This window comes from Candoia aspera, chromosome 4, assembly GCF_035149785.1.
Source record: "Candoia aspera isolate rCanAsp1 chromosome 4, rCanAsp1.hap2, whole genome shotgun sequence".
NCBI classification, from domain to species: Eukaryota; Metazoa; Chordata; class Lepidosauria; order Squamata; family Boidae; genus Candoia; species Candoia aspera.
In genome coordinates, this window is record NC_086156.1 from 98,435,015 (window position 1) to 98,447,736 (window position 12,722).

Genomic DNA, 12,722 nt, shown 5'->3' on the forward strand with positions numbered 1-12,722 from the left:
CAACCAGTTTGCATTTATGACCATCGCAGTGTCCCATGGTCACGTGATTGCCATTTTTGACCTTCCTGGCTGGCTTCTGGCAAGCAAAATCAATGGGGAAATGCATGGTTCGCTTAAGTATGTGGCTTGCTTAATGACTGCCACAAAAAGGTCATAAAATTGGGTTGGATTTGCTTAATGACTGCTTCGCTTAGCAACTGAAATTCTGGTCCCAATTTTGGTCATTAAGCAAGGACTACCTGTATACCACCTTATGCTGTTTACCTAACCCATTCACATTCTGCTGATCTGGTGGCCAGCACCTGGAGCAGCAGGCTAGCGCTGTGAAAGCAGTACTGAGAGTTTATGCTTGGAATTGAAGGTTGTACTTTTGCATCTTCAGACGTTGCTTTGGAAGTTGGCAAGCTTTTCCAGTCCCCAGCACCCCAAAATACTTGTTCTAAAAAATGGCCACAGTCACTCAAGATGTCAGCAATCACATCTCACAAGATCTTCTGTTTTGGGCGAAGGCTGGAATCTTGTATGAGCCAGTAAGAATTTACATTCTTACCTCAAATCCTTCAAGAGTTGATGTAGAAATATTGCCAGCTCTGGGTATTTCATCATCATCCCAGATCAAGCCACTGCAGGAGGAAGCCTCTTTGCCTACAGTTGTGGACCATCGTTACCATGCAGGCCCAGTGTAGGTTGGTAGATAGGGTTTTTTTACTTCCTCACCCAGGGCTGGGAGAGAGCGACTCAGCCAGCCAGCTTCCATGCCTAAGGGAGGCCTAGAACCTGAGTTCCCCACTCCTAGTCTGCATATCAGATTGGCACTCTCTAAAAGCAGTCTTTTTAAAGCAAGTCGTTTGAAGTTCTGAGCTAGATTGTGCACATTCTGCCAATATTTTCACAGAGTTCATGCTTTTCCAGGCCAACCAGTCTCACCTATTCTGAACCAAACAGTTTTAAATAGATGTATGCAACCATTGCCTTGAGACTAGACTTTTGGTAGAATTGAAACATTTATTAGGCAATCATAGCACCATCACGCCTGCGGTCTTGTTCGTAGCTTACTCCCACCTGCTTTCGTGCTTCATCCATGATGTGGGCAATCGTTTCGCTCTCTCGTAAAGGCATGATAGGACTTTCCTTCAAACCTGCATGCAAGACAGAACCTGAATTAGCAATAAGCAAGTTGGGCCCTGCATGATAGAGGAACGTATGGCTTCCCCCTTATTGCTGGACTCCTGACTCTCCTCAGCCTCAATTTGGCATAGGAGGTATATGTTCATGTGGTATATGTATCCCTTTCCTAGAGTCTAATCTGGGTGTGAAGAACAAAAGCTTTATCCTTTGCCTCAAACAGGAACAGCTTAATAACTTTATTGGTCACGTAATCATTAGATCTCAGTGTCAGCCTGAGAAATAACTTGAAATTGTCTTCTGAAGTAGGAATCACTTTTATGGCAGGTTTTTAGGAGCAACTTAATTAGGCAGAAATTCAACAGATGTAGCATTCTGTGGCAGTACTTCCATTGAGGGAAAGACCTAACTATTTAGCGCAAAGATAGTCGAGACAGAAAAGGAAGTAATCCAAATGGGGAAAGAGAGATACGGAAAGAAAAGTTGAGGTGCTCCTGATCAAATTGTAAGTTTCAATGAATCCCTCAGTGAACAGAAGAGAACCTCTTCAGGGTATATATTCTGCAAAGAAATTGAAGCTGAAAAGAGGATGGATATTTCAGCAAAACAGCTGTCAATAGCTGTCAAGTACTTAGAGAAAGATAAAGGTGTTGAATTGTCCTTCATGGTTCCCAGACTTGAGTATTATTGAAAACCTCTGGAATGCAAGGAAATTCCCAAATAAGATTTCTGCAAGGGAAAGTGGGAAAAATTAACAAGAGAAAGACACAGCTGGTTACAAGAAATACTTGGAAGCTGTTAACTTGTGCCAAAGGAGATGTTACAAAATATTGGCCAAAAGGGCATCTAAACAACTTATTTTGAATCCATAAGCAATTACACATGAATAGCACGCACCCAAGTTTGCAGGAAGATAGGTTTATCTCTGTACCATCTTGACTGAGGGATTTGTTGACACCTACAATTTCACCAGGAAGGTCAGCTTTTATAGGGGACAGACAGCTGAGAGTAAAATAAGCCAGATGCTTAGAGAGAGGGTGGTTAAAAAAAAAAAAAAGGGAATGGGTTGTGAACCAGCCAAAGAACTGCTGGGTTAAATGGGCCTTCAGTCTGATCCAGGAGGGGTCAAGACCACCGCTGCTGCTGCTGCTACATTACCCTTTTGCAGACACTCTCGGACGTGTTCAGCTTCATACCGCAACCCAATATCATGCTCAAAGTAGAGGGGTTCAGGAGAAGGTGGCAAGGGCCATTCCCACCGGTTCCCTTTCAGAAACATAGTTGTAGGGCTGTTCATGTGGTCAGGAACCTAGGAAGAAAAGCAGGATGCTCTTTCCAATGGCAGAATTGAAATCGTGTTCTCTCTGCTCTGGAAATCTGCCAGTGGCAGACAGTAACATGTTTATAACTCAGCCTACACCAACCACATGTTATTTGTTGACTAATATCCATTGCGTTTTTATTGCAATTTGAAACGCCTACAAAGAACACTGTATACAAAAACAAACCAGTAATCTATGCACATCCAACAAATGATCTAGTTAATTTATTAAGCTATATTGCAAAAATACAACCGCACTAAATTAATGTGTTCAACTTATCTACTGATTAATTTGCTGGTTACTGTGAGAAGTAGACAGGCCAGTTGTTGGTGACTGGGCTGCTGAGATTCAGGATGTGACACTGGTGTCTCAGCTGCTCAAGGAATCCAGATCTTGCAGGATTTTTCTCTTAACTGTATTTTAATCTACATCATGGGATTAAAACTGTCGGTCCGTATATCAAACTAAGTCATAATTGTTTTGACAAGCTAAAGTTGGTTATGTTCCCCAAACTCAGTAAGTTCAGGCAAGCGAAGAGCATATTGTAATAAAATGTGTGAACCTGCTAATTGAGAATGGGTAGCTTGCTAAGGTCATCTAAATGAATATGACCACAGCATTGCAGCATATGGGCTAAAGACGTCCTGCGTTATGGTACAGCTCCTCTTGCTCACACCTAAAATCTCCCTGGATTCTTCTGCGCTCTCAGAAATTCCACAGCAAATTCCTCACTTGGTTATAAAATTCACTTGGCGTTCTTAAGCAGGAAAGAGAATAAATAATAGGACCTTTTAAATAATAGCATACTCCAACCCCAATGCAACTCAGTTTCTAAATCCAGTGTTCATCAACCTTGGCAACTCTAAGCTGTGCGGACTTCCAACTCCCAGAATTCCCCAGCCAGCAAAGCTTCCTTGCCTCAAGCATTTAGAACAGCTGGGCAGCCATTTGCTACTCAGGGGCAAGGATGGCGGTGGCAATGCAAGCCTCTGATTTTCTGCTTTAAGCTGTCTTTTAAATTGAGTTAAGCTACTTAAGGCTTTCTGATACAGACTCATATAGCCTGGGCAGCAAAGCTGGCTGGGGAATTCTGGGAGTTGAAGTCCACACAGCTTAGAGTTGCCAAGGTTGAGGAACCGTGTCTAAATCCACAGTGAGCCCACGTGGGAAGCATGTGGAAGGCAGAAACGGTTCTGTCGGGAAGCCCCCTGATTCTTCAATAGCAGCAAGGGGGCTTCCTTGCCTCAAGCATTTAGAGCAGAGCTGGGCAGCCATTTGCTACTTAGGGGCGAGGGTGGCGGTGGCAATGCAGGCCTCTGATTTTCTGCTTTGAGCTGTCTTTTAAACTGAGTTAAGCGCTTTCTGATACAGCCTCATATAGCCTGGGCAGTCTGCCTTTGTTCTGCCCCTCAGCCAATACCTTGATGATGCCTTCAGTTCCTCCAATCGTTGCCTCTCCTGGCAGATCGATCATTATGGTGACATTAAGCACAGCCTGACAGTTCCCTGAATAGTTGAGGATGATGGAAACGGTCTCGTCCACTCCTGAAAGGCACAGCAAATGTTACCTGCCTAAACCATCTCCCTCAAGCCATGAGGATGACCTTAAGAACGCACCAAGCCACGTTTAACTTATTTCTGGCAGAAGCAGCTCCAAAGTTTACCTGTTTCATACAGCAATCCTGAGGCCACAATTGATTTGGGCATTTCAGGCCCAAAAACCATAGAGGCAAACTGGATGCAGTAGCACCCCAAATCCAGGATGACACCTCCGCCTAATTTCTTATCCACCAGCCTTGGAATGTTGTCCATCCGAATGCCCATCTGAGCTCGGAGCACTTTTACATTCCCAAGAGTTTTCTGGCACAGTGCAGTACGGATTTGTTCAGACACAGGGAAGAATCTGGTCCAGAAGCCCTTAAAAAGACCAAGGCCTGTTAGATTGGAGTGCATCTTGTACTTCAAGGAAAGTAGCACTGCATACAGACCTCTTTTTTGCTGTCTATATATTTTTACTTTAAATAAACCAAGTTTCTAGTCCTTGGGGCAGTGCTAAGGCTGAGCAGAACCTTGATCCCTTCAGGAAGCAAATTCCCAGTGATCTGTAAAGCTCTTCTCTGCAAAGTAAAGGGGATCAACTTCTATTTAAAAGGCAATCAATGTGCTAAGCCTTTTAATATTTTTAAAGCATGAAAGAAAAATGCCAACCAGTGGATTGCATTCTAAGAAACACCAAATTAAAAAGCCAGGGTACCCTATCATAGGGCCGGGATCCACATTAAAATCCTTGCTTGATCTTCATGCATTTCTCAGCCTAACTACCCTGCAGGGTTGTTAAAAGGATAAAAGAAGATGGGGATTGTCATAGAATTTCCTAGATGGCTATCTAACCACTGTTTGTGTACATCCAGGAAAGAAGAGTCTGTTTCCACCCTTACATGCTCTACATCAGGAAGTTTTCCTAATGTACAGTAAGAATCTGCCATCTGGTAACTTAAGACTATTATTTTGTATCCCACTCTCTGGGCCAGGGTTTCTCAACCTTGGCCACTTTAAGATGTGTGGACTTCAACTCCCAGAATTCCCCAGCTAGCCATGCTGGCTGGGGAATTCTGGGGGTTGAAGTCCACACATCTCAAAGTGGCCAAGGTTAAGAAATCCTGCTCTAGGCTATAGAGAAGATGTTCCCCATCTTGTCTGACATCCTGGTAGGTATTTGAGTGTTGTTATATTCCCTCCTCAGTCGTCTTTTCTCAAAGCCAAATTCCTTCACTCTCCCTTCATAATCTCCAGGGAATGTAGGAAAAAAAATCCTCAGTAATTCAAATCAAATGAACCAGCCTATTACAGACTTGATTCATGTTCATTTGCATTATTTAACCAGGTTGTAGATGCTTTAGAGCAGTGTTTCTCAAACCTGGCAACTTTAAGATGTGGGGACTTCAACTCCCAGAATTCCCCAGCCAGCCAAATATAAACACTGCTCTATATTTTCAGATATGAAGGTTAGGAACTTGGATTTTTATCTCAGGAAGTGGGATTCTAAGGCATAGCATGGGGAGGAGGGAAGGTGGGAATGAGGAGAGAGACTGATTTGGGTGTGCAGAAACCAGATTAGCATAATACAGTGTTTCTCAACCTTGGTAACTTTAAAACCCATGGACTTCGATTTCCAGAATTCCCCAGCCAGCATGGCTAGCTTGGGAATTTTGGGAGTTGAAGTCCACACATCTTAAGTGGCCGAAGTTGAGAAACCCTGGCCCAGAGAATGGGATACAAAACCATCAACCCTAAAAAAAAGCGGGGGTGTTAGCAGCATGGGATTGGAGAATTGCAGCCCAGACTGGTAAGCAGGCATTGCTACTGCCCTGAAAGTCAGCTGGAAAACCTGTTGGATTGCACATTGCCTGTACTTGGCAAACTTCAAGCATCTACTTGTTTTTTTTCAGAGGTTTGCCAATTTCCTGCCAGCTAGGTTAGGATTCCTGGGTCTGTATACAAGCTGGGGGTGATCAAATTAAGGTGAAACTTTTCCCCTCCTCTAAGTCAGAAAAAGAGAGAAAAAGATCTAACGCTGCCTGATTGCTGATCATGGGAGCTTTTGGCCAAGGCAGGAAGAAAAGGACAGATGCTGATTCAGTTCTTACCTGGGTTAGGACAGTTTCCTTTGTAAACTGCCCTTTGTGAGTAGCTGGAGAAAACCAGACTGTGTGGGGTAGTGGTTAAGGTGTTGGACTAGGAGCAGGGAGATGCAGGCTTGAGCCTGCCTTCCACCATAGAAACAATGGGCCAGTTTCTTTCTCAGCGCAACCTACCTCCAGGTGGGTTGTCATGGGAGAAAAAATTAGAGACCCTTCTATGTGGGCCACCTTGATTTCCTGGTAAGCTAGAAAACCAAACTCTTATACTGGTAGTTCTAGTTTAGCAACCACAATTGGGACTGGCAACTTGGTCATTAAGCAAAGCGGTCACTAAGTGAAACCACAACTGTGCTTACAATCTTACTTCAGCTTTCCTTTGCTTTACAGACCTCCGAAAGTGGTAAAGCAAATGTGAGGATTGGCTGTAAAGTTACTTCTCCATCATCATTGTAACGGTGAACAGTTGCTAAATGAGGCAGTTGCTAAATGAGGACTATCTGTATTACTAAAGCAATAGTGTATTAGAGACCAGGAAGCTTTAAGACAGCATTTTTATGAGGCTATTTGTCCAGCTCATCTGAGCCTGTAGAAATCTTTCCTAATGCCCACTGCCTGTTCCTTTTAACTGGAGAGGTAGACATTTGAATGTGGAACCTTCTGCAGTTCAAATCAGGTCCTTTCCTGCTATGCTACCAGATGGAGTGCATGCTCCTTAAGGAAGTATTTGAATTTCTTTGAAGTAATGGTACTGAAATAGGCTATAGGTACAGACTGTAGGCACACTTTTTCTGATTCCGTCCTCCCTTCCTGAGCCATCTTGAGACTATCTGCTCGTTAGACGCATCCATGTTCTAACCTTCTGTTTTTCATCACTGAATTAGTTAGCTTTATTTAATTAATTTTTATCCCGCCTTTATCATTTTTATAAATAACTCAAGGCGGCAAACATACCTAATACTCCTTCCTCCTCCTATTTTCCCCACAACAGCCACCCTGTGAGGTGAGTTGGGCTGAGAGAGAGGGAGCGGCCCAAGGTCACCCAGCCGGCTTTCGTGCCTGAGGCGGGACTAGAACTCACAGACTCCTGGTTTCTAGCCCAGCACCTTAACCACTAGATTTTTGCAATCTGATATCTGATTATCAATCTGATATCTGCTTTTTCAATCTGATATTGCCCACTGATTTTATACATGACAGCCCACCCCTAAATTACACTAGTGTTGAAGGAAGAAAGAGATAATTTCTACTTAACCATGCATCTACATAGTGCTAAGCTTATTAAAAAAAGAAAACCATAAGCGTACACAGTGGTATTAATGAAAGAATATAACTTCAAAACTAATAATCCTAATTTTTAAAAGGGAGAAAAAGAGTCTGAAAATTACACTGGGAGGGGAACAACTCCCAAAACATAGACTTGGATTGCATGAAAAATGTATTGCTTGCTCCTTTGGAAAAAAAAAATCAAAAGTTGACAAACAACATATAGTAACAATCCACTGCTGTAGATGGGTGGATGTAGATTTTCATTCTAGCATTATATGGAGAATCATTTAAGCCAACCCGTGCCTGTAAAATCCACAGTTCTTGATATCTTGATCCTAACTATCATGGATATAGCCAAGAAGAACCTATGCATTTGTAACTGTGTGTTAATCATAATCATAATGACAATCCTGCCGATACTGGTCCAAAATATGAGAATAACAGGACAAGACCAAATCATATGTTTAATGTTCCAGCTTGCATCTCCAGTAGAAAAGCAAGAATAACCAGTCCTCCTTTGCCACCATGATTCATATATTTTACAGGTGTATTTTCAGTATACCAGTACATAATGCACAGTTAGGTGTATAAAATAAACTGAATGGTTTCTTGGTGCTAACACAAATGCATAAAATCTCACCAGTTATCACAACTGTGACAACCCCCCCCCATTGAACTCAACCTAAATATAATATGACTTCCAATTTATAGCCAGTGACTTAGAGTTTTAAAAAAGCATAGTTTTTCTACAGCCATAAAGAGGCAAAAATAGTACAGTACTTGAATACATGCCTCAAAAACAGTCTGACTCTCTTTGTGCACATATTATGGCTTCTAAGCTGTAGTTTGGTCGGTAAACCACAGTGGGTGAGTTTACATCACATGCTAAAAATCAAATTCAAAGAAACCCCATATGAGCTTAGCACAATGTGTGAACCCAACTATAGCTTGATTCCTAAAATGTCACATTTCCTACCTCCATGAGGAAGACATTATTATCCCGAGCTGTTTGTACCATGTCGTGCACTTCTCTTGCATTCATGCCCATGGGTTTTTCACAGAGAACATTCTTCTTAGCCCGGAGGAAGAGGAGGGTTTGAGCAAGGTGCTGGGTGTTGATAGAACCCACATAGACCACATCTGGAGGGGGGTTAGCAGCAGGCATTGCAGCAAATGAACAGATAACAGGAGAGAAGTGAAGGGGGAGATCAGGACTTCATGGGAGCCTGAGAATCTTCTTATAGGCTGGAGATGCTCCTTCCTTCCTTCCTTCCTTCCTTCCTTCCAGGGGCCTCCACAGGGAGGGGGTCAAAAAAGTCAAAAGATGGGGGCCATGCAATCAAAACCACCCACTTGATTTTTTGAGCCTCCAGGGATGCCCTCCTCTCTCCTTCCTTCCTTCTTTCCTTCCTTGTATGCTTTTTGTTTTGTCTTTAAATCCCACCTTCTCTCTGAATATGCCTCAGTGGGTAGCAGGGCCTGGCTCACCGTGCCTGGGCCCAGAGGTTAAAGTCAGGCCTGGTTAGTATTTGGATGGAAGACTACCAGGACCTCCTAGGGCTTAAGGCTAGACCGGGAAGTCAAAACAGAAGGAAGGCAGTGGTAAACCCCTTCTGTTCTGCTGCCAAGAAAACTGGCTGGACCCCTCCATGAAGTTGTCAGAAGTCAGGACAGATTCAGACTTTCTCTGAGGCGCTCAGAGCAACAGTCCTCCATGTTCTCATTCACCTACCAGTTTATCCCTTGCATAACTCTATGAGGCAGGTTAGATCAGTGTTTTTCAACCTTGGCAACTTTAAGATGGCTGACTGGGGAATTCTGGGAGTTGAAGTCAACACATCTTAAAGTTGCCAAGGTTGAAAAACACGGGGTTAGACAAACTTCTGGCATATTTCTTCCTAAGCTGATCCCTCCTAGTTTGAGGTCTAGGAGATCCCCTTGGGAGAGAGCATTTCAGTTGCTCTCTTCCACAACCCCACCCTGCCATGCCCATTTTGGAACCGACCTTCTGCCCCTTCAGCTCACCTATGTCAGGATCCCGCGCCAGTTGATCATAAGAGCCATAGGCCCTGCCAATGCCATGATGTTTGGCATAGTCCTGGGCACGCTTGAGACTGCTAGAAGCGATAGCAACTATCTGGAAAAAGAAAGAACAGCCAATGAGACAAGACTCCTGAAAGACAAAATGCCTGCAACCACTTCCCCCACAAATTAAATGTAGTTGGATATTTTTTCTTACAAAGTTGACCCTCCTTGTGCTGAAAGGGAGGGGTTAAAGGTTGAGGAATTTTCCATTCATCCTTGTGCTTGATCAAAAGGCAATATGCAAAAGAGGAATCATGTACTTGCGCATTATGGATAGGATCAGCAGGAACAACCATGTAGGTACACCTGTTCTTTGGAAGCACACAAATGCGTGTATCAGGTGATGGTATTCCTGATTTTATCTTTGGTTTCAGTATTCATGTTGTTGTTGGTTAGTGGAATTCTGGCCATTGCCCGCAATATTGCTTCGCCAGGGCATAGCTCGAACAATACGCCTCTTCCCAGGACCCACCTGGAATGATTTCTTAGGATCAAGCAAACAATGGCTTCTTATCAGACGCTGTGCTATAGGACCTGTTGGGCTTATGTTGTATTGGATTCATTGTATGGAATAGTGCATAGCCACACTTAGAAGACAGAAATTATTTGCAGAGCTGTAATAATATTAAGTTCTTCTTTACTAAAAACAAGAATCACGTGGACTCCAAGGTGCCATTGTGTTAGAACACAAATCTAGCTCGCCTGCATTCAAGACAGAAATAGACTGGGATGTACGTTAAAAAGGGACAGGACTTCGATGGCATGGTTGTGGTTGCCATTTTGACTTTTTTGACCCCCTTCCATACAGACAACCCTGTGAGATTTTCTGGTAGCTTCTCTTCCCAGTACTAGCTTTGTAAAATCAAGCAAAGTAGGCTAGGTGCTGTCACATGCCATCAATAAGTTCTCCCAAATCAACACAGCAGCTGTTTGTGTCCTATTATTAAGACTGGGGCTCTACAGATGCTTTATCCTACAATCCCAACAATACCAGCCATTTGCTCTTCAGAGTTAATGAGAAGTGGTCCAAATTACATAGAAGATAGTCAAGGAACTTGTTCCAGCTAAGTTAGTTAGCTAATTTTTATCCCTGGAGATGCCAGGAAAAGAATCTAGGATGGTGAATCAATCTGTTCTTAATAGAAGCCCTGAGATAGGAGTGGTGTCTTGATAATTAGCACTGTTTCAGATCATTGTTTTTATTATTATTATTTATTTTAATGAGATCCTTATCTGAACCTGAAAGGGACAAGCATATTTCCTGCTAGCTAATCTCAGAAAGAGAGACTGAATGAAAGTATTAGAATGAGAAAGTTTAACTGATGTTAGCATAACCTGGGGTGTAATCTAGGAATGCTGTCTTATTGCTTGCCAGTGGAATTTGTCTCAGTTAAGTGCTGCTTCAGTTCAATTCAAAGTAATGAAAAGCCGGGAGGCAACATGGTGCTACAGTGGAGATAGGAAAACCATCAGCTGTTCTACTCCATCCTCCTTCAAGGAAGGTTTTTCCATCAGTCTGTAATCTGCGCATGGGCATAACAAGATCCAGAGGTACTCTGAACAAATGGGGCTATCCGGTGACCTCTGCCCTTTGTGACTGTGGAGACATGCAGACAACAATACATACTGTATGTACACTTGTCCTTTGTGCCCTGATCAATGCACATTTAAGGACTTCATGACAGTGCGACAGAACGCAATTAATGTCACCAGTTTCTGGGCAAGATCTGTTTAACTTATATATATTTTAACTTTTATATTTTAAACTCTATGTTTTACAGTATGCCTTATTTTAATTGTGTTGCTTCTGACACGAATAGATAAATCAGTCTGTAATCCCCAAGAATGCTGAGTTTGGACAGATTTGGTCTGGGGGGAAGGGAGCAACAGCCCAACCTTATAGATTTTTTAAATTCGTTCTCTCAATAATGTATGTATTTCTAGAAACCTCAAGAGGATTCCTGGATCGATGGTTACATTTGGGCGATACCAACAGCAGCAACTGTGCTTCTAGCTGGACCACTGGTTTGTTGGATAGTTTGAGCTTCAGTGTTGGGGAAACCCAGCCATTGTCTTAGTGTACTGAATCAGGACAAAACATCAAGCCTATTCTAGGTGTATCATACGCCATACCAGTGTTTCTCAACCTTAGCCACTTTAAGCTGTGTGGACTTCAACTCCCAGAATTCCTCAGCCATAGCTGGCAGGGAATACTGGGAGTTGAAGTCCACACAGCTTAAAGTGGCTAAGTTGAAAAACACTGCTCTACACACACATATAAATGAGCCCCTTAAGGAATCACAGAAAACTGCAAATATACAAGTAGGTGGTAGAGCAGTGTAAGTGGCCAGTGACAGCCCTTGAGAGCAATTCAGGAGAGAGTCCACTGGCTGTTGATTCCTGGTTGTTGATTCTGTTTGGGAAGCAGGAATGCAGCAAGGAAAAGTGGGAATGTGCAAGGCTGCCTTACATAGAATCAGCACACGGAGCTTATTTATGTAGCACCGTCAACCCTGGCTGGCAGCTGCAATCCCAGGTTTCTGGCAAGGCTCCTCTTGGGCTTGCTTCTAGAGACCAGAGACTGAATCTGGGACCTTTTGCATGGAAAGTACATGTTCTGCTACAGAAGTCCTGGACACCCCTTTCCCTCAGCAAGCTCTTTATACAGTACGAAGTTAAGCTATCCATCCAGTTCAGAGCAGTCCACTTTAACTGACAGAGGCTCTTTGTGCAGTACTTCGAGCAATGAAAGGTCCTCCATATCTCCTGCTACCTGACCCTTTTAATTGGCAGTGCCAGCAATTGATCCTAAGTCCTTGTTTATGAAAAACAGATCCTCCATGGCAGAGCTACAGCCTTTTTAAAAAATCCCCCTTCCAGCCCTGACTTGTAGTGCTAGGAAAAGTTTCTAGCAGCAGGCAATTTTTCAAGGCGCATCCGCTCTGTAAGGAGAAAACCCATCATTCTCCCCATGCCAACTCACTCTCATACACTCATACATTCTTAGCATGTGATCCAACCTTGTGATCCGCTGGTAGGGTTTTCAAGGCCACAATGAAATCATGGGAAACCTTCCCAGCAGAGCAGATTCCCCAGCGGAGAGTCATGGAAGATTTGGGGGGTTCTGGTGGCTGGCAAAGGCGAGATGCTTCTCTTCTGCCTGTTTCTGTCCCTATGAAGAATCTGGATCGCAGCTGCCTACATATAGGAAACTGGGGCTTGATAAAGGGGCAGGGTAGCTGCAGGGCTGGGAGAGGCCCTGCGTGGCTGGTTCTCTCTGCGC

At 43.4% G+C, this 12,722-nt stretch overlaps 1 protein-coding gene across 1 annotated transcript; it reads right to left on the minus strand.

Moving 5' to 3' along the window:
- Positions 1–1,000: 1,000 nt before the first annotated feature.
- On the minus strand, positions 1,001–12,722 carry DHDH (dihydrodiol dehydrogenase). The gene is made up of 7 exons (XM_063303038.1): positions 12,460–12,722; positions 9,380–9,491; positions 8,331–8,494; positions 4,112–4,364; positions 3,868–3,992; positions 2,284–2,434; positions 1,001–1,139 (listed from the first exon to the last, which is right to left on the minus strand). The coding sequence occupies exons 1-7, from the start codon at positions 12,544–12,546 to the stop codon at positions 1,009–1,011; spliced, it is 1,023 nt and encodes a 340-aa protein (XP_063159108.1). The 5' UTR covers positions 12,547–12,722; the 3' UTR covers positions 1,001–1,008.

Coding starts and splice junctions, on each gene's coding strand:
- DHDH (XM_063303038.1), bottom strand. CDS start 12,546: ATGACTCTCCGCTGGGGAATCTGCTCTGCTGGGAAGGTTTCCCATGAT. Junction 8,495..9,379: donor GGCGCGGGATCCTGACATAG/GTGAGCTGAAGG, acceptor ACCCCCCTCCAG/ATGTGGTCTATGTGGGTTCT. Junction 2,435..3,867: donor GAACTGAAGGCATCATCAAG/GTATTGGCTGAG, acceptor TTTTCTTCCTAG/GTTCCTGACCACATGAACAG.